Source organism: Salvelinus namaycush, chromosome 30 (genome assembly GCF_016432855.1).
Source record: "Salvelinus namaycush isolate Seneca chromosome 30, SaNama_1.0, whole genome shotgun sequence".
Classification (NCBI taxonomy): Eukaryota; Metazoa; Chordata; class Actinopteri; order Salmoniformes; family Salmonidae; genus Salvelinus; species Salvelinus namaycush.
In genome coordinates this window covers 22,463,529-22,486,051 of record NC_052336.1, presented here as the reverse complement: position 1 = coordinate 22,486,051, position 22,523 = coordinate 22,463,529, and the positions used below count along the sequence as shown (strand labels likewise).

Here is a 22,523-nt window from a genome sequence, read left to right as displayed (position 1 = left end):
AACTTAGCCACTCTGTCACTGCTCATCCAGATATTTTATATAGATTTACTAGATTGTGTGGGGCAATTCAATGAAAATGTTCCTAATCTCTTTCAGGAATACCTGGCATAGTAGTTACAGTAGAATACAACAAATACCAGCAAGACGGTGGTGCTGTTAAAATGTAAGTAATATCGTGATAATTATATGGATTTTCATATCACCAATGACTCTCTTTCTCTCTGTAAAAAACTGACTGACTGTGTCCCTGTCTTCATATGTACGTGACTGTGTATAAGATCTTGTTTTCCACCCTCCCTCTCTCTCTCTGTCTGTCTGTCTGTCTGTAGGTGCTGGTTGACTGACTGCTCTGCCTTCTACATGTTCTTCACTGTCAACTCTCTCCACAATGAGATAAAATACAGCCCCTATTCTCATTCATATTTACATTTACATATCAGGTGCACACACATAAATAGTAGTCCTGTGTACGGGAGCACAATCCCATGCAAATTCAAGGATAAAAAGCTCATTGTGGTAATTTAATGACTCTATTGATTTACTTTTGCTATTAATGTAATAGTACGTAGATCTAGTAAGTAAAGACACGCCATTATAAAACACTGTAGGTAATGTCCTGGTTGTGGCATTGATACCAGATTAACAACCCAGTCTGATACTGTGGTCTATGATCAGGGACCTAGGCTCTATTGCACCACTAGGTGTCAATATTGTATACAAAGACAGACTTATCATCTTTAAAGAGCAGCTCTTGTAATGTGTAAGGGCAGGTTTTCCCAAACCGGGGTACGCATCCCCCCAGGGGTACATGCAATGCCGCTGAGGGTACGTCCAAGAAAAATGTGATTCACATTTAAATACATTTTAAAAAATGTAAAAAACGTTTCTTCACATTTTCAAACAGTCCATTTCTATTTTCCAACGGGGCTATACATTTGAGTGAGTTTTTTTCCCTCGCCTGAGTAGCCTCGTTTCACTGCAAAAATAAAATGAAACTATCTAGTGTTCAGCGAAATAACAACACAATGTCAAATACAGGTAGCCTAGTCAAATAATTAACATCCGATCACATTAACCGTTACTCTCTCGCGGGGAATTCCATTAACGGTGCGTATGTAGCCAAACATAGCTGCTGCTCAATCTGTTTGCTCGAAAATTGATAAATGGTTAAAAAAAGTAAGGCCCATGTACATAGAGACACATAGAGACATATACTACTAGTACTGCTACTACCAGCAGTACTACACCTGCACCTGTCGATGACAAGTTGTTCTGCTTCCACGAACACATCCAATGCTAGCATCAGTAATTCTACATTTGTTGTTAGCCCAGCTAGCATGGACACTGACAGTTGTGAATCTGATGCAGCCGAAGAGCTACTGCCCCCTTATCCGGGAAAGCACTGAACAACAGACAGGGACGTTGGACCATCGAAGAGGCGCAAATATGATTTGGGGTTCACTTATATTGGGAGAAGTGCCTTTCCTCAGCCACAGTGTGTTTATATGTACAAAAGCACTATCTCACAACTCGATGAAACCTTCACTCTTGCGCAGACATTTAGAAACAAAACATGCCAATTTGAAAAATAAGCCATGGTAGTTTTTTTGAGCGAGAATTAAGATGACTTTCGAGTAGCAAGACATGTATAAAAGCAAGATACCATTAATAAGAAGCAGCTAAAAGCATCTTATATGGTGAGCTACAGAGTTACTAGGACAGGCAAGCCACATACTATTGTGGAGGACTTAATTCTTCCTGCTGCCGCGGATATGGCTGGGACAATGCTGGGGGCAAAGGCCAAAAAAAACGATACAATGTCTTCATCAAACAAAACTGTTTCATGACTCATCAGTGACATGGCTGTAGATGTTTTGAAACAATTACTGCTTCGCATTCAAGCCAGTGAATTCTATGCGTTACAGCTGGATGAGTCAACAGACGTGGCGGGCCTGGCACAGCTCCTGGTATATGTCTGTTACGTTTATGGGGGGTCAATTAAGGAAGACATCCTCTTCTGCAAACCACTGGAAACCAGGACAACAGTAGAGGATATTTTAAAGTACTGAACAGCTTTGTGACATCAAATGGACTTTGGTGGTCAATATGTGTTGGTAGGGAGACATAGTGGAGTGATAACGCACGTGCAAGCAGTTGCTCCCGATGCCACTTGTGTACACTGCAGCATCCACCAAGTGGCTCTTGCTGCAAAGAGAATGCCTGACAGCTTGAAATACGTTTTGGACACTACAGTGAAAATGGTTAACTTTGTTAAAGCAAGGCCCCTGAACTCTCATGTATTTTCTGCAATATGCAATGATATGGGCAGCGACCATGTAACGCTTTTACAACATACAGAAGTGCGCTGGTTATCAAGGGGTAAAGTATTGACAAGATTTTTTTAAATTGAGAGACAAGCTTAAAGTTTTCTTTACTAACCATAATTTTCACTTGTCTGACCGCTTGCATGATGACCGCTTGCATCTCGCCTGAATGATCTGAATCTAGGATTACAGGGACTCTCCGCAACTATATTCAATGTGCGGGACAAAATTGAGGCTATGATTAAGAGGTTGGAGCTCTTCTCTGTCTGCATTAACAAGGACAACACACAGGTCTTTCCATCATTGTATGATTTCTTGTGTGCAAATGAACTCAAGCTTACGGACATTGTAAAAGGTGATATAGCGAAGCACCTGAGTGAGTTAGGTCCGCAATTACGCAGGTACTTTCCCGAAACAGATGACTCAAACAACTGGATTCGTTATCCCTTTCATGCCCTGCCTCCAGTCCACTTACCGATATCTGAACAAGAGAGCCTCATTGAAATTGTAACAAGCGGTTCTGTGAAAATGTAATTTAATCAGAAACCACTGCCAGATTTCTGAATTGGGCTGCGGTCAGAGCATCCTGCCTTGGCAAATCGCGCTGTTAAGACACTGATTCCCTTTGCAACCACGTACCTATGTGAGAGTGTATTCTCGGCCCTCACTAGCATGAAAACAAAATATAGGCACAGACTGTGTGTGGGAAATGATTTAAGACTGAGACTCTCTCCAATACAACCCAACAATGCAGAGTTATGTGCATCCTTTCAAGCACACCCTTCTCATTAACCTGTGGTGAGTTATTCACAATTTCCGATGAACAAATAAGGTTTTATATGTAAGATGGTTACATAAAGAGCGGAATTATTGATTATTATTATATTATTATTTGTGCCCTGGTCCTATAAGAGCTCTTTGTCACTAACCACGAGCCGGGTTGTGACAAAAACTCACACTCATTCTTATGTTTAATAAATGTATCGTATAGTGTGTGTATGTGGCAGGCTGACAATGATGGCAAAAAACAACATTTGAGAGTGCGCTGACCCTTGTGCTAGAGGGGGTACGCAGCTGGAGGTTGAATGTTTTGAAGTGGTACGGGACTATAAAAAGTTTGGGAACCACTGGGTTAGGGCTAGCTAAAATGTTCTCCTAACCTGCTACAAAAAGTCACTTCCATGGAGTCACAACCGCTTTTTTCAACCTTACAGGCCTCTTCCTGTTTCTACGCTATTGGGCCTGAACTGGCCAGAATAGGCATCTATCCCCACTTTAACCACTGAAGCGTGTTCAACCGAGATGCATCCAGCTGCTGCACGACACTAAAAACATGTGTTTAGGGTTAGATTCAATCAGTTCTGACAACTGCAGAGCAGGTTTATTTTTATTTAGGCAATGTCGGTTTAACAGCATTGGAGATGTCAAATCATCAAACAGCTCCTGGCGTTATACCTATCGCGGACATTACCATTGGATGTCGCATTAATAATAGTACCATGCAGCCTTACATTTTCGAACACTGGAATGTGTAATCTAGGCTTACATCTCCATTAGGCTGATATAAATCCGTATTATTTTGTTTAATGATTTTCAGTTTGAATGTCATTATTTCTGTATAGCCTACAGTTTCTCGTTCTGAACTTCTAACGCGAGTAGGACAGCTGTGTCTTCGTGACGATGACCACACAAGTAGCCGCTCACTGACTTGACAGCTCTCTAACTTACCTCTGACACAGCCAAAACGCCAGCTCTGTGTCGGCGATCACTGGTTAAGGCTTGATCTGATTGAATCTAAGCATAAGTGTGCTCATATATATATATATTTTTAATTAATTAAAAAAAAAAAGTTTTTCTATTTTTTGCACTTTCTGTTTAGCATGTTTTCCCCAATTATTTTTGTTTTATTATTGAAAGGCCCATATAGCTTTGGTAAAAAAATATGTAGATTTCAATGTGCGAAAGGTGATACGCCTACATTGGAATGATAATGTGCTGAGGCAGGACAAATAAGCCACAACCATTCTTTACAGTGTATTTTTTTATTCATTTTTTTATTGAGAAACTGCAAAATGTTAATACCACAAACATTACAGGACACACATGGCATAGGGTCCCAGGCGCTGAGCACACACAAAACTATAGTCCTAATATGTCCTGTTTAGTGTGGCCTCCCAAAATCCCACCACGTGCCTCACCCAAAGGAAATGCACCGAGCACAGAGACAGAGCAAAGTATGTTACGAGACAGATAACAATTTATTGTAATAATATTTTAATTTCAAGATCAATTTAAGCACTATTCCCAATGTTATAGGGACTGTGTGGGGCTGTAGCTTCCAGATTGATGAGAAGGTTAAAGCGTTGTTTTCTCTGTGCTCTCAGAGAAAAGTAACACAGCCCTAGCTGGGAGACACCCTGATGGAAAGGGGTTTTTAACTTTGTTTCCATTGAACATGCAAACAAATTAAAGCATTTTAATTAATTATATGAAAAATGCCTTGGTCCTCCTTTCTTTTTGAAGAGGAGAGGAGGTTGGGTTTAGAAGTCCTCCATTAGGTGCAAACAAAACTAAAGAGATACCAGGAATATTACAATGAATATATACCAATAGTTTGACATGAAGAGTTGCTCAAAGTGACTGTAAAGTAATGGCTTGTATAGAGGACAGCCTGTCTTTCTTCTCCGGGTGGTCGTCTTTTAAGTGCTCTGATGCTGTGAATGGTTTGACTGAGGAATCACACATTGTGGCGAATGTCTGAAATAAATGGCTGAAATGTGCTTTAAAGAATTAAACTCTTAACAAACTCTCTGAACACACATTTAGCCGATGTATTAACACGGAGGAGGAACATGTTTGGAGTTTGAAATTAGGGTACCTCAGCTTGTCCAAGTCATTCCTCACCAGCAGAAATAGGTTCCTAAACCTAACAAGACTATGCTGGACAACTGGCAAACAAAGATAGCAAAATATGTTTTATATTTTTCCAAGAATCCTGGTGAAATGGATTATTTGTAGACAGTTGGCTTGGCCCACAATCTAGTCCATTAGCAGTTGTAAAATGTAGTTGTGCTGTTTAATATACAAACGTGCAAGTAAATTATATGTGACATTTGAGGTTAAGTTTGCATTTGTGTGCCTGCTACGTCGTGGTATTGATGTTAAATAACATGCACGTTGTGATTTCTGTGGAAACAACCCAGTATCAACCACAAAACTAAGGAGTGATCCAACGCGTCTGTGAAATTATTTACAAACATTGTAATAAAACTATATTTTCACCACCACAAAAAAAACTGATCTTCAATCCATCATGAGATATCCAGTCCTATTGCAATTCTTATCCAGGAGGGATTTGGCCTATAAATTTGTTATGAAAAAAACGGTACAAGCACTTTCTATGATGTCGCTTGCTGTCTGATGAAAACCAAACTAAATGTTTTGCCCAATTTTTTAAAACTATTATTTTATTGAAAGCACTAACTCACCTCAATGTACTCTGAACATTTCATGACTCTAGGACAAATGAATCCTTCTGAAGTTTCATAATTTTATGTTTGTTCATGGGAAAATATGATCATCTTTTCAATTTCCTGAAACGCTTCTGTTTTGGAGAGTGGGTTTTCACCAGACATCGACAATAAAAAAGAGAACCAAGAGAAAGAGCAGCGATGGAAACATACACGAAGTCTAAGGCAAAAGAGTTGTAAGGAGAGGAGGTGAAGGGGACTAAGTGGAATGAAACTTGATACTTTAGGACCCATGGAGGGAGTATGAAGACTCCTCCCATTCCAGAAGAATTGTATCAATCCTAACCCCCTCCATACATCATCCCCATGGTAACATCTCTCTTTCATCCAATCAGTAAAATCACTTAGATGACCCCATGATCAGGTGAATCTTTGATCTTTATTTCCCTGTGCCAAGTAATCGTCTCTAAAAAATCTTCACCCACATAGCTGGACAAACAAGTCCACAACATTTCAATCTTGCCATCGTTACACAGTATAAAAATGTGTTGAGTGCATGCATTTCAAAGAAACGTCCCCCAAATAATCCCTGTCACAGAACATACACATCACACGCTCTCACACACACACACATCTAGAGACTACACGATGTGAAATAAATAGTTGTACTCTATACAAGAGACCAAGAGGGCAGCAACAACAACTCATGTACACAATCACACAATACATAGGGTAAAGATGAACGTTCAACAAAAAGCTTAGCCCTTTATGTTAATATGAGATAAATAATACAGAAACTGTAAATGTGTGTTTTATTGGATTCCAGCATTTAATAAGTAGCATTAGACATCAGGCTGTCCCCCTCTGGCCAACTCAAATAAATAACATTACACACCATCCCTACCAAAACATCCTTGTCAATGAGATTAGAAAATTACCTCATTGTATAAGCTTCACGTACAATAACTTTAACAGTGGTGATATACTGTGCGTGTGATATATATATATATAACAGTTGAAGTCGGAAGTTTACATACACCTTACATTTAAACTCAGTTTTTCACAATTCCTGACATTTAATCCAAGTTAAAATAGCCTGTTTTAGGTCAGTTGGGATCACCACTTTATTTTAAGAATGTGAAATGTCAGAATAATAGTAGAGAGAATGATTTATTTCAGCTTTCATTTCTTTCATCACATTCCCAGTGGGTCAGAAGTTTACATGCACTCAATTAGTATTTGGTAGCATTGCCTTTAAATTGTTTAACTTGGGTCAAACGGTTCAGGTAGCCTTCAACAAGCTTCCCACAATAAGACGGATGAATTTTGTACCATTCCTCCTGACAGAGCTGGTGTAACTGAGTCAGGTTTGTAGGCCTCCTTGCTCGCACACGCTTTTTCAGTTCTGCCCACACATTTTCTATAGGATTGAGGTCAGGGCTTTGTGATGGCCACTCCAATACCTTGACTTTGTTGTCCTTAAGCCATTTTACCACAACTTTGGAAGTATGCTTGGGGTCATTGTCCATTTGGAAGACCCATTTGCGACCAAGCTTTAACTTCCTGACTGATGTCTTGAGATGTTGCTTCAATATATCCACATAATTTTCCTGCCTCATGATGCCATCTATTTTGTGAAGTGCACCAGTCCCTCCTGCAGCAAAGCACCCCCACAACTCGTTGCTGCCACCCCCGTGCTTCACGGTTGGAATGGTGTTCTTCAGCTTGCAAGCCTCCCCCTTTTTCCTCTTTTCCTTTATGGCGGTTTGGAGCAGTGGCTTCTTCCTTGCTGAGCGGCCTTTCAGGTTATGTTGATATAGGACTCGTTTTACAGTGGATATAGATACTTTTGTACCTGTTTCCTCCAGCATCTTCACAAGGTCCTTTACTGTTGTTCTGGGATTGATTTGGTAATGGCTCACATCAACACCATTATCCCAGAAACGCTAGACCCACTCCAATTTGCATACCGCCCAAACAGATCTACAGATGATGCAATCTCTATTGCACTCCACACTGCCCTTTCCCACCTGGACAAAAGGAACACCTTTGCGAGAATGCTATTCATTGACTACAGCTCAGCGTTCAACACCATAGTACCCTCAAAGCTCATCACTAAGCTAAGGAACCTGGGACTAAACACCTCCCTCTGCAACTGGATCCTGGACTTCCTGACGGGCCGCCCCCAGGTGGTGAGGGTAGGTAGCAACACATCTGCCACGCTAATCCTCAACACTGGAGCTCCCCAGGGGTGTGTGCTCAGTCCCCTCCTGTACTCCCTGTTCACCCACAACTGCATGGCCAGGCACGACTCCAACACCATCATTAAGTTTGCTGACGACACAACAGTGGTAGGCCTGATCACCGACAACGTCAAGACAGCCTATAGAGAGGTCAGAGACCTGGCCGGGTGGTGCCAGAATAACAACCTATCCCTCAACATAACCAAGACTAAGGAGATGATTGTGGACTACAGGAAAAAGAGGACCGAGCACGCCCCCATTCTCATCGACGGGGCTGTAGTGGAGCAGGTTGAGAACTTCAAATTCCTTGGTGTCCACATCAACAACAAACTAGAATGGTCCAAACACACCAAGACAGTCGTGAAGAGGGCACGACAAAGCCTATTCCCCCTCAGGAAACAAAAAAGATTTGGCATGGGTCCTGAGATCCTCAAAAGGTTCTAAAGCTGCAACATCGAGAGCATCCTGACCGGGTGCATCACTGCCTGGTACGGCAATTGCAAGGCACTTCAGAGGGTAGTGCGTATGGCCCAGTACATCACTGGGACAAAGCTGCCTGCCATCCAGGACCTCTACACCAGGCAGTGTCAGAGGAAGGCCCTGAAAATTGTCAGACCCCAGCCACCCAATTCATAGACTGTTCTCTCTACTACAGCACGGCAAGCGGTACCGGAGTGCCAATAAGACTCCTAAACAGGTAACCAAATGGTTACCCGGACTATTTGCATTGTGTGCCCCCCCCCCCCCCCTCTTTTACGCTGCTGCTACTCTCTGTTTATCTTATATGCATAGTCACTTTAACTATACATTCATGTACATACTACCTCAATTGGCCCGACCAACCAGTGCTCCCGCACATTGTCTAACCGGGCTATCTGCATTGTGTCCCACCACCCGCCAACCCCTCTTTTTACGCTACTGCTACTCTCTGTTCATCATATATGCATAGTCACTTTAACCATACCTACATGTACATACTACCTCAATAAGCCTGACTAACCGGTGTCTGTATATAGCCTTGCTACTCTTATTTTCAAATGTCTTTTTACTGTTGTTTTATTTCTTTACTTACCTACACACACACACACACACACACACACACACACACACACACACACACACACACACACACACACACACACACACACACACACACACACACACACACACACACACACACACACACACACACACACACACCTTTTTTTCACACTATTGGTTAGAGCCTGTAAGTAAGCATTTCACTGTAAGGTCTACACCTGTTGTATTCGGCGCACGTGACAAATACACTTTGATTTGATCTCTAGGAGACAGAACACGTCTCCTTCCTGAGCGGTATGATGGCTGCGTGGTCCCATGGTGTTTATACTTGCGTACTATTGTTTGTACAATAGTGGTACCTTCAAGCGTTTGGAAATTGCTCCTAAGGATGAACCAGACATGTGGAGGTCTACAATTTTTTTTCTGAGGTCTTGGCTGATTTCTTTTGATTTTCCCATGATGTCAAGCAAAGAGGCACTGAGTTTGAAGGTAGGCCTTGAAACACATCCACAGGTACACCTCCAATTGACTCAAATGATGTCAATTAGCCTACCAGAAGCTTATAAAGCCATGACATCCTCTTCTGGAATTTTCCAAGCTGTTTAAAGGCACAGTCAACTTAGTGTATGTAAACGTCTGACCCACTGGAATTGTGATACAGTGAATTATAAGTGAAATAATCTGTCTGTAAACAATTGTTGGAAAAATTACTTGTGTCATGCACAAAGTAGATGTCCTAACCGACTTGCCAAAACTATATTTTGTTAACAAGAAATTTGTGGAGTGGTTGAAATAAGAGTTTTAATGACTCCAACCTAAGTGTACGTAAACTTCCGACTTCAACTGTATATTGTCGGAAGTTTACATACACTTAGGTTGAAGTCATTAAAACTCGTGTGTGTGTATATATATATATAATCTCACTACAGGGTGCATTTGCTGGGTTATATCCAAGTGTCACAAATGAATACACAGTTGGAAAATCTTAGTTCATAGTCAATCAAATACGCTAATGTTGAGATGGGTTTAAATAATTAGCATTATTAGTTATAAACCCAATCTTATGTAAGAACTCTGTAGAGGGCACGTTTTATACTGTACTTTACTGCTATAAATACATGTTTTTCTCTCTTTGTGCAACAGTCATCTACTTACTAACCCACCAGCAGTATCTAGGCTACAGCCCTAAAATAAAAGGACTCCATGTGAGGGTCTTCTGAGGCAGGTAACTTATGGACCCGCCCTAGATCTGTGCTTATCCCTCACATGAACCAAATTAAGAGCAATGCCTCCTGATTTATCAAAACACATTTAAAAATAATAATAATAATAATCTTCAAGTGCAAACATGTCAAGAGCCATTTTGGTCAGGCGGTAACCCACCCCACACACCAGAAAGTCTGTGAGACTACAAACACGGGACATTAATAATGATTATCACAACTTCACTAGTTCATTATGCTCTTGTGCCTGACAGGAAACTCAATGAGGAGCCACACTATGACACAGTCCGTGGTGTCTCCCTCAGACCAAGGGCCTCCACAACAATGATGAGGTTCGAGGGAGTGGCTACATCTTTGTGACATTTACATTATTTACCATGTCTAAATTCTCTCTTAACATTGGTTTTAAAGTGGCCATATGTCAGTAACTGTGTATTCCATTCATGCAGTACACACACAGAGGACAGGGTTCCACTACCATTATGAACAGCCTTGGATCTCTTCACAAACCAATGGCAGGAAACCAAGAGAAAACAACAAACGAAGTCATGACTTCAGAGGCATGTGGCTCTCCCTCCCTCCCTCCCTCCCTCCCTCCCTCCCTCACCGCCTCTTTATATCCTCCCAGAAAAATCTATGTCTATTTTCTTTATCACACAGAACAGAATACAAGGCAAAGTCAGGTTGTTATGTCTGCTACAAGTTTAAAAAAAAAGTTTTTTTAAAGAAAGATGAAAGACAAGTGGTCCATTGTTTCTCTGTGGAATTAGACCAGGTGTTTGGTTGGCTGATAGTCCAGGGACAGTCTCTCTTCCACCCACACACACACAGACTTGGAAGCCAAGGCCAGTTCTTGGGAGGAAACTGTTGTCTTACATACGTGTCTGTCAGATTGAGGTTATGGGTTGGAGCTAGCGCCACAATCATTATCATGCTGAAGCTGGATGGTAGGAAGGGGTCCTTCTGTTCTGACCACCAATAAGAGCTATATGGGGACGTCCTGAGCCCGTAACATTGAACTTTGCTAAGAGCTGGCATGAGGTACAAGTAGAGGTCTTTCGCGAAGGGGGTTGAGGTGAATCCCGTCAGAAAAAAAACACGATTTCACAGGGGTTAGAAGAGAGGACACCCACTAAATCACATCCTTACAGCTCACACCCCTCCTCCTCCTGTTCCTCCTCCACGCCCACAGCAAAGCAGAGAGAGATGCACCATGCCACAATGTCAGCTCACTAAGAGGCAACATGCCACTGCCGGCTCACACAATGCACTTTGACCCCACAGTGAGGGATTCTGGGGGTTGAAGTTCCTTCAGGTAACCAGCCTTTGAAGAGAAGACCAGAGGCGCTGTCATGTCCTGCTTCACAGAGCTACCAGCTTTAGGGGAGGTCCTATGACCCCACCCCAACCTGATTGGCTGGAGGGTAGATGAGGGGGCGTGGAGTCGAGGTGAGCACTGCAGAGAAAGGAGAATGGGAGGAGTGTTCGGGTACAGAGTAGGGGTGTGGTGGAGGCTAGGGGTCTGCAATGCACCCCTGGGATCACTGGCTGGGGTAGGTGGGGTAGCGGACGGGCGAGTGTTGGCTGTGTGCCAGGGGCATGGTAGCGTGGCGTGGCTCTGAGGGCAGCCGGGTGGAGAGCAGGTCTGCATCAGCGCCAGTCTGAGAACCACCAAACATGTCACCTACAGGACAGGACAGGACACAAGAGACAGACGAGAAAAAGTCATGTCTACAGGTGCAGCCTACTCCATAAGCTTCTGTATGATTCGTTAAACTCCAGACCCCATGTTCAAACGTTTACACTTTCCATATTCAGACCAATGTTCCCACTCTAGCCCCAGTGCTGTGTGGTTGAGATTGTAGTCTAGGCTGTGGTTTACCATGGGCTGGGTCCATGCCCCCCTGAGTGCCAGTGATATGGTGCCAAAAGGCACTGCGGGGCAGGATGGCCGTGGGGGTACAGGGGTAGGAGCCCGTCTCAGAACCTTTAGACAACTGACAGAGAGAAAAAAATTATAAAAAACACAGTATTATATAATCACCAGAGAGAATACTGTGTGTATGTGTGTGTGTGTGTGTGTGTGTGTGTGTGTGTGTGTGTGTGTGTGTGTGTGTGTGTGTGTGTGTGTGTGTGTGTGTAACTATGCCTTACTCTGCTGTTCTTCTCCATCTCCATCAGAACTCTCTTGTGCTGCTCAGCGATGGCCAGGGTGGAGGAGTGGACTCTCTGGTAGATCTGTTCTCCCTCCCGCGTCTGGAATGTGTACAGGCCTTCTCCACTGTCACACATCCTGGAACACACCAACACACACTGCTCAGTACAACATGCATGTGCATACAGGCCATAATATAGGTAATATCGACAATTCACCATATATAGATATGTTTTTGCAAACAGTCCTTTTGCAGGCACACTGTATTTACCACAAATTGTTCTCAAGCAATTGACAGCCAATAGTACTGCATTCTAACCACCACCAGGGGGCAGTCTGGGACTACGTTCTCCCTACTGGCAGTACACTCTTATCTTTGTCCTTTGGGGGGCACCCTGCAAGTGGACCGAATCCTTTCTTTTCAAGTTTATCAAAGCACAGGAGGAGATAAGAACGCCTCGCTCACCATTGATTTTCCTCTAATCTATTCAATCAATCTCTTTATGAGGCTCTCCTGGGCAGGGCACCTGTCTGTCTGTCTGTCTGTCTGTCTGTGTGCGAGCATGAGTGTGTGTGGTCTGTATGCGTTTTTCATCAAGCAATCTATGGGCTAGGCACATACAACTGGTTACACAGTCCTGCTTTTCTGCAGCTTTTGCATTCTTCTCCCCATGCCTCACTCTCCATACCTCTCCCGCCCACCCTCCCTCAATGAGTGTTTCCCTCACCGTCCAGCCTCAAAGGTGAAGCGCGTGGCATCTCGTCCGTAGCGGCGCAGGGAGCAGAGCGGCCAGGTGACCAGTTTGGTGCGAGGGTTGTGGATGTCCCACAGGTAGATATTCTCATGGGTGATCTGCATCATACACTCCCCATAGATGTCCAGGTTAGGACAGGGCAGTAGGAACACATTGAAACGCTCTGACAGGGAGACAGGAAGGGATATTACTAGTCTTAGTTCAGCATGACATACCACACATTATAAAGTGACTTGTAGAAGCCAGGACCCGTATCCACAACACATCAGAGAGTAGGAGAGATGATCAATTTAGCAATAATAATAAGACACTGGTAGCAGCAGCTGTGTTGTGTGTGTAGCATGAATGTATGTGTGTGTGTGTGTGTGTGCGTGTGTGCTAAGGTGCGGAAAGTCAGTGCAGGTGGTCAGTCCAGTTCAAGTGTTCAGCATTCTGATGGCTTGTAGATAGAAACTGTTGGTATCAGACCCCATGTTCCAACGGTAAAGAAGTGAACAGCTCGTGGGTGGGGTATGCGTTTGAAAAATATAAACTCAGCAAAAAAGAAACGTCCTCTCACTGTCAACTGCTTTTATTTTCAGCAAACTTAACATGTGTAAATATTTGTATAAACATAACAAGATTCAACAACTGAAACAAACTGAACAAGTTCCACAGACATGTGACTAACAGACATGGAATAATGTGTCTCTGAACAAAGAGGGGATCAAAATCAAAAGTAACAGTCGGTATCTGGTGTGGCCACCAGCTGTATTAAGTACTGCAGTGCATCTGCTCCTCATGGACTGCACCAGATTTGCCAGTTCTTGCTGTGAGATGTTACCCCACTCTTCCACCAAGGCACCTGCAAGTTCACAGACATTTCTGGGGGGAATGGCCCTAGCCCTCACCCTCCGATCCAACAGGTCCCAGACGTGCTCAATGGGATTGAGATCAGTGCTCTTCGCTGGCAATGGCAGAACACTGACATTCCTGCCTTGCAGGAAATCATGCACAGAACGAGCAGTATGGCTGGAGGCATTGTCATGCTGTAGGGTCATGTCAGGAGGAGCCTGCAGAGAGGGTACCACATGAAGGATGAGGATGTCTTCCCTGTAACTCACAGCGTTGAGATTGTCTGCAATGACAACAAGCTCAGTCCGATGATGGTGTGACACACCGCCCCAGACCATGATGGACCCTCCACCTTCAAATTGATCCCACTCCGAGTATAGGCCTCGGTTTAACGCTCATTCCTTCGACGATAAACGCAAATCCGACCATCACCTCCTGGTGAGACAAAACCACGTCTCGTCAGTGAAGAGCACTTTTTGCCAGTCCTGTCTGGTCCAGCGACGGTGGGTTTGTGCCCATAGGCAACATTGTTGCCGGTGATGTCTGGTGAGGACCTGCAGGCCTACAAGCCCTCAGTCCAGCCTCTCTCAGGCTATTGCGGACAGTCTGAGCACTGATGGAGGGATTGTGCGTTCCTGGTGTAACTCGAGCAGATGTTGTTGCCATCTTGTACCGATCCTGTGCAGGTGTTGTTACACGTGGTCTGCAACTGCGAGGACGATCAGCTGTCCTTCCTGTCTCCCTGTAGCGCTGTCTTGGGCGTCTCACAGTACAGACATTGCAATTATTGCCCTGGCCACATCTGCAGTCCTCATGCCTCCTTGCAGCATGCCTAAGGCACGTTCACACAGATGAGCATGGACCCTGGGCATCTTTCTTTTGGTGTTTTTCAGAGTCAGTAGAAAGGCCTCTTTAGTGTCCTAAGTTTTCATAACTGTGACCTTAATTACCTACCGTCTGTAAGCTGTTAGTGTCTTAACGACCGTTCCACGGGTGCATGTTCATTCATTGTTTATGGTTCATTGAACAAGCATGGGAAACAGTGTTTAAACCCTTTACAATGAAGAACTGTGAAGTTATTTGTATTTTTACAAATTATCTTTGAAAGACAGGGTCCTGAAAAAGGGACGTTTCTTTTTTTGCTGAGTTTATATATACAGTATACAGTGCCTTCGCACTGTATACTGTATTCAGACCTTGACTTTTTCCACATTTTGTTACGTTACAGCCTTATTCTAAATGAAAAAAAAATAAGATCATCCTCATCAATCTACGCACAATACCCCATAATGACCAAGCGAAAACAGGTTTTTAGAAATGTTTGCAAATGTTTTCAAACTAAAAAACTGAAATACCTTATTTACATAAGTATTCAGACACTTTGCTATGAGACTTGAAATTTATCTCAAGTGCATCCTGTTTCCATTGATCATGCATGAGATGTTTCTACAACTTGATTGGAGTCCACCTGTGGTAAATTCAATTGACTGAACATGATTTGGAAAGGCACACATCTGTCTATATAAGGTCCCACAGTTAACAGTGCATGTCAGAGCAAAAACCAAGCCATGAGGTCGAATGAATTGTCCGTAGAGCTCTGAGACAGGATTATGTCGAGGCACAGATCTGGAGAAGGTTACCAAAAAAATTCTGCAGCATTGAAGATCCCCAAGAACACAGTGGCCTTCAACATTCTTAAATGAAAATACACTCTTCCTAGAGCTGGCCGCCCGGCCAAACTGAGCAATCGGGGGAGAAGGGCCTTAGTCACGGAGCTGACCAAAAACCCAGTCGTCACTCTGACAGAGCTCTAGAGTTCCTCTGTGGAGATGGGAGAACCTTCCAGAAGGACAACCATCTCTGCAGTACTCCACCAATCAGGCCTTTATGGTAGAGTGACTAGACAGAAGCCACTCCTCAGTAAAAGGCACATGACAGCCCGCTTGGAGTTTGCCAAAAGGCACCTAGACTCTCAGACCATGAGAAACAAGATTCTCTGGTCTGATGAATCTAAGACTAAACTCTTTGGCCTGAATGCCAAGCGTCACGTCTACAGGAAACCTGGCACCATCTCTACGGTGAAGCATGGTGGTAGCAACATCATATTGTGGGAGTGTTTTTCAGCGGCCAGGACTGGGAGACTAGTCAGGATTGAGGCAAAGATGAATGGAGCAAAGTACAGAGAGATCCTTGATGAAAACCTGCTCCAGAGTGCTCAGGACGTCAGACTGGGGCAAAGGTTTACCTTCCAACAAGACAATGACCCTAAGCACACAGCCAAGACATCGCAGGAGTGGCTTCGGGACAAGTCTCTGAATGTCCTTGAGTGGCCCAGACTTGAACCCGATCTAACATCTCTGGAGACCTGAAAATAACTGTGCAGCAACGCTCCCCATCCAACCTGACAGAGCTTGAGAGGATCTGCAGAGAAGAATAGGATAAACTCCTCAAGTACAGGTGTGCCAAGCTTGTAGCAATCACACCCAAGAAGACTCTAGGCTATAATTGCTGCCAAAGGTGCTTCCACAAAGTACTGAGTTAAGGGTCTGAATACTTATGTAAATGTGATATTTCTGGGGGGTTTTCAATAAATTAGCAAACATTTCTACAAACTTGTTTTTGTTTTGTCATTATGGGTTATTGTGTGTAGATTGATGAGGGGAAAAACGATGTAATACATTTTAGAATAAGGCTGTAATGTAACAAAATGTGGAAGAAGTAAAGGGGTCTGAATAGTTTCCGAAGGCACTGTATATATATATTTTTTTATTGTGACATACTGTACACCGGATAGGTGCAGTGAAATGTGTTGTTTTACAGGGTCAGCCATAGTAGAACGACACCCCTGGAACAAATTGGTGTTATGAGCCTTTCTCAAGGACACATCGACATATTTTTCACCTTGTAGGCTCGGGTCTAACCACTAAGCTACCTGATGATGATGCGGGCCTTCCTTTTTTTTCATGGTTCAAAACCATTTTAATTAATTTCACAACAAACATACAGTTGAAGTCGTAGTTTACATACACTTAGGTTGGAGTCATTAAAACTTGTTTTTCAACCACTCCACACATTTCTTGTTAACAAACTATAGTTTTGGCAAGTCGGTTAGGACATCTACTTTGTGCACGACACAAGTCATTTTTCCAACAATTGTTTACAGACAGATTATTTCACTTATAATTCACTGTATAACAATTCCAGTGGGTCAGAAGTTTACATACACTAAGTTGACTGTGCCTTTAAACAGCTTGGAAAATTCCAGAAAATTATGTTATGGCTTTAGAAGCTTCTGATAGGCTACTTGACATCATGAGTCAATTGGAGGTGTACTTGTGGATGTATTTCAAGGCCTAGCTTCAAACTCAGTGCCTCTTTGCTTGACATCATGGGAAAATCAAAAGAAAATCAGCCAAGACCTCAGAAAAAAAATTGTAGACCTCCAAAAGTCTGGTTCATCCTTGGGAGCAATTTCCAAACGTTTGAAGGTACCACGCTCATCTGTTCAAACAATAGTACGCAAGTATAAACACCATGGGACCACGCAGCTGCCATACCGCTCAGGAAGGAGATGCGTTCTGTCTCCTAGAGATGAACGTCCTTTGGTGTGAAAAGTGCAAATCAATCCCAGAACAACAGTAAAGGACCTTGTGAAGATGCTGGAGGAAACAGGTACAAAAGTATCTATATCCACAGTAAAACGAGTCCTATATCGACATAACCTGAAAGGCCACTCAGCAAGGAAGAAGCCACTGCTCCAAAACCGCCATAAAAAAGCCAGACTATGGTTTGCAACTGCACATGGGGACAAAGATCGTACTTTTTGGAGAAATGTTCTCTGGTCTGATGAAACAAAAATAGAACTGTTTGGCCATAATGACAATCGTTATGTTTGGAGGAAAAAGGGGGAGGGTTGCAAGCCGAAGAACACCATCCCAAACGTGAAGCACGGGGGTGGCAGCATCATGTTGTGGGGGTGCTTTGCTGCAGGAAGGACTGGTGCACTTCACAAAATAGATGTGGATATATTGAAGCAACATCTCAAGACATCAGGCAGGAAGTTAAAGCTTGGTCGCAAATGGGTCTTCCAAATGGACAATGACCCCAAGCATACTTCCAAAGTTGTGGAAAAATGGCTTAAGGACAACAAAGTCAAGGTATTGGAGTGGCCATCACAAAGCCCTGACCTCAATCCTATAGAAAATGTGTGGGCAGAACTGAAAAAGCATGTGCGAGCAAGGAGGCCTACAAACCTGACTCAGTTACACCAGCTCTGTCAGGAGGAATGGGCCAAAATTCAGACAACTTATTGTGGGAAGCTTGAGGAAGGCTACCCGAAACGTTTGACCCAAGTTAAACAATTTAAAGGCAATGCTACCAAATACTAATTGAGTGTATGTAAACTTCTGACCCAATGGGAATGTGATGAAAGTAATAAAAGCTGAAATAAATCTTAATCTCTACTATTATTCTGACATTTCACATTCTTAAAATTAAAGTGGTGATCCTAACTGACCTAAAACAGGGATTTTTTACTAGGATTAAATGTCAGGAATTGTGAAAAACTGAGTTTAAATGTTTTTGACTAAGGTGTATGTAAACTTCCAACTGTAATTCCAATGCTGTTGTATTAGCAATATCTTTGTATCCTGCTCTCCTCCTCATTGTTGTCTCCTTACATGTTATCATAGTAACCATACATACAGTATGTGTATTTGTGACAGAAACGTGAGGTAACAGAAGGAGTTGTTATTTCCTCCATATTTTTAAAGCTTTGGTTTAGATCACAAAACGGCACAAATAACCTCATTTATGCATGATATATTAGATAATTAAACAGCTAGAGGCAACAAGTCAACAAATGCATCACTGCTCCTATGAAGCAACAGAAGTGAACATGACAGCTCCCTGTGAATACATACTTAGTGGTACACCAGTACTTAGAAGTAATCATCTATGAGGATATAGTGGAGAATCCTCTGTTAGTTGCTGAGGCAGTCATGCCATTCTCCGTGGGGCTGTCAGTCTTTCTTCTTAATTTTTATTCCAAACAAGCTGCAGAGCTTCATCAGCATCAGCTCCACTATCTCTTCCTCCTCTGAGGGCTTCTGATGTATTTTCTCTTGAGTAAACACCACCAGGATGACTGAGATGAACAGGTTCAGAACCACAAAGGTCATGAATATAATGCAGGAGCCGATGAGGAACGCACCAAGCACCGGGTTGTAATCAAGAACCTCGTCATAGTTGAAGATGCCCAGTTACAAGCTAACCGTGGTCAGAGCAGCATCCAAGAGAGTCCTATAAGAGTACAGCTTCCAGCCATACATCACATAAGAAGTGATAGAATAGGCCAGGAACATAATGGTGATGACCACGAGGAAGCCTGATATGTCAGTCCAGGCTCATTGCAGTGCGGCTGTGATCATGTGTAGCTTGGGGTTGAGCCTCAGCAGATGCCACAGTTTGACTGTAGCCAGTAGCACCAGGAATGCGATCAGACACCCCAGCACTACATCTTCTGTGGCTGTCTCATGGAAACTGGCAAACTAGTCTTTATGGTTGTGGTAGTACTCCATATCCCGGTTCCCTAACAGGCTCCTCTTAATGAAGACAGACAGTGCGCTCCAGCTCAGGAGGATGATGGGGAGCTCCAGACGGTTGCACTTTGTCTTGAATTAAGCCCACTTCGGCTGCTTCATCAGCTTGCCCTGAACATACATGTAGTAGAGGATAAAGAGGAAATAGATGACCTCAGAGGCCATGACAAAGATGTGGAGTCCACCGGTAGGCTGGTATAGTCGGACACTCCGCAGGTCACTGCGAAACTGGAACGCTCTACAGCTGTGGTCTCCAGCATGAGTGTGACAATGTGAACTCTACAAAGACTGCTCGGGTGAACATATCAAGCCAGGTGTTGTCAAACAGATACTGAAGGGTACTGCTAGCGTTCTGTGACTCACAGAACTCACTCCACCACAAACCCCCCTCCCCTGTAGAGGACCACAACCGTAGCCAGATGGGTTGGGCTCTGAGTCGGGCCTGGGTTTGGTACTGCCATGGGCTGCGGAGGGTCTTTGAGGTGTTTTCACTCGTAGAGTGGTTCCAGCCTGGCCCATAGGAGCCCATGTCATCCACCTCCTATGAGTATGGACCATGACAATCAGGTACAGCCTGGTGCATGGAGCGGGCGATGCGGCAAGATTTCCTCTGCACCCTCACCTGGCGAAGACGGGCATTACCAACCAGTTTGGAGTTTCATCTGTGATGGAACCTGGGAACTCTCCAAAGAGGTTGCTGAGCAGAGAGGTATTTGCCCAGGTGAACGCATCTCTGTGGCTCATGCTGTCTGAGATCCCTTGGCTGAAGCTGCCAAATGTGCTGAGTCAGGAAGTAAGCGTTAGGGTCCCGCTGAACATACGCCACCAGGAGCAACATCCATATGAACCCCATGTAGGTGAGAATCTCTTTGATGAGGGCAAAGACCTTCTGCTCCTTGATCATGTTGTTCCTCATCCTTTCGATGTCTGTGGGAGGAGGGGGCTGGTGGAAGCTGCATGTGCTATCCCTCCTGACAGCCCACACTACATCAGGGTCATCTGGGTTTCAGAGCTCCAACTGAAACTTTGGATCCCCATACTCCTCCTGATCAACTTTCTTCAGAACGAGCAGGCCCCGTTTCGAGTAATTGTCCAGGATTGGTGGGAGTACGGTCCCAGTGATGTTCTGAGCCATCTTCACCACCCGCTGGAGTGCCTAGCAGTCGTGAACAGAGCAATTCATGTACCAAGCCCAGGGCTCTGAGCTGGTGTCGAGTTTGGAGGGAACTATAGTGTTGAATGCTGAACTGTAGTCAATGAACAGAATTATCACGTAGGTTTTCCTCTTGTCCAGATGTGTTACGGCCATGTGAATAGTAATGGAACTGGCATCTTCCGTAGATCTGTTGGAGCGGTAGGTAAATTGGAGTGGGTCCAGTGTGTCTGGCATGCTGGTCTTGATGTGGTGCATGACCAGCCTCTCGAAGCACTTCATGATGACCAGGGTAAGTGCTACGGGCTGATAGTCATTAGGCATGTCACCTTGTTTTTCTTTGGCACTGGGATGATTGTGGTTTCCTTGAAGCAGGTGGGGAAAACAGGGTGAATATATCAGAGAAGATGCCCACCAGCTGGTCAGCGCACACACTGAGGATGCCGTTTTCTGAGTATTCACTCTTTTGACAGTTCTCACTCTCAAGTCAGCCTTGGAGAGCAAAATCACCTTGCCGTCTGGAGCAGCGAGAGTCTTCCTGGATGGCTCGGTATTGTCTGCTTCAAAGCGTGCATAGAATGTGTTAAGCTTGTCGGGAGGGAGGCTTCGGTGGGCACCACACAGCTGGATTTGCCTTTGTAGTATTTGATAGTCGGTAGTCCTTGCCACATGAGTCGTGAGCCTGAGTTGTTGAACATCAATTCAAGTTTGAGTCTGTATTGTCATTGTGGGTCCCTAATGGATATGTTGAGCTCGTACGTGTTTCCCTTATACACATCGCGCGCCACCGGGTCATCTGGGTTTGTTCTTCTGACATTGAATGCTGCAGAACTTGACTGGCCTGCACAGAGTGCTGACCTCAACCCCATCGAACACCTTTGGGATGAAATGTATAGCCGACTGCAAGCCAGGCCTAATCGCCCAACATCAGTGCCCGACTTCACTAATGCCCTTGTGGCTGAATGGAAGCAAGTCCTCGCAGCAATGTTCCAACATCTAGTGGAAAGCCTTCCCAGAAGAGTGAAGGAATTAATTTCACACATGCTTGGTTAAAATTCCCCATGACAATAAAGACTGCTTCCGGGTGTGAGGATTCTTTCTGGCTAATATACAGTTTGCTGAGTGCCGCCTTGGTGTTCGCTTGTGGCGGTATGTACACAGCTGTGATAATAACATGCGTGAATTCCCTGAGCATATAGTGGGGTTGGCATTTAAGCATCATAAACTCCAGGTCAGATGAACAGGAGCTGAAGATGTTTTCAACTTCGGTACACCAGGAAGTGTTGATGAGGAAGAGTACACCTCTCCCTACTCTTACCAGAAGCCCCCGTTCGATCCATACGGAAAATGGAAAAGCCGTCTGGTTAAATAGCAGAGTCGAGTGTCCATAAACCGTCCCACTGGGAACAAACTGGTTGAATCAATGTTGTTTCAACGTAATTTGTCAATGTATTGTGACGTGGAATCTTTTTCAATAACTAGGTTTTCCATCCAATCTTTTAATGTGAGTAAAGTACATGTTGGATAAAACATTTAATGACAGGCCTGATTGAAACAGCACATTTTTCTGTAAACTTTCCAAATGTCGACAAAACAAAATACGCTAGACAATGTGGAATCTTATTGTGTGTGTAAAATTAATTATGCGACAGATGGCAGTGGAAACGCCTTCATGAACAACTGGAGAGAAAGTACCAAGACCAGAATGGGCACATTTGTTACAGC

General features: G+C 43.8%; 1 protein-coding gene across 1 annotated transcript in view; it reads right to left on the bottom strand.

The window, feature by feature from the left end:
* Nucleotides 1-11,523: 11,523 nt before the first annotated feature.
* Nucleotides 11,524-22,523, bottom strand: part of LOC120025059 (docking protein 4-like) — a 28,689-nt gene continuing 17,689 nt past the window's right edge. The window contains exons 5-8 of the mRNA XM_038969496.1: nt 13,185-13,374; nt 12,456-12,594; nt 12,184-12,298; nt 11,524-11,985 (exon numbers count right to left, since the gene is read on the bottom strand). Of these exons, the coding sequence (XP_038825424.1) occupies nt 11,843-11,985; nt 12,184-12,298; nt 12,456-12,594; nt 13,185-13,374 (587 nt within the window). The 3' untranslated portion in view covers nt 11,524-11,842. The remainder of the gene's footprint in view (nt 11,986-12,183; nt 12,299-12,455; nt 12,595-13,184; nt 13,375-22,523) is intronic.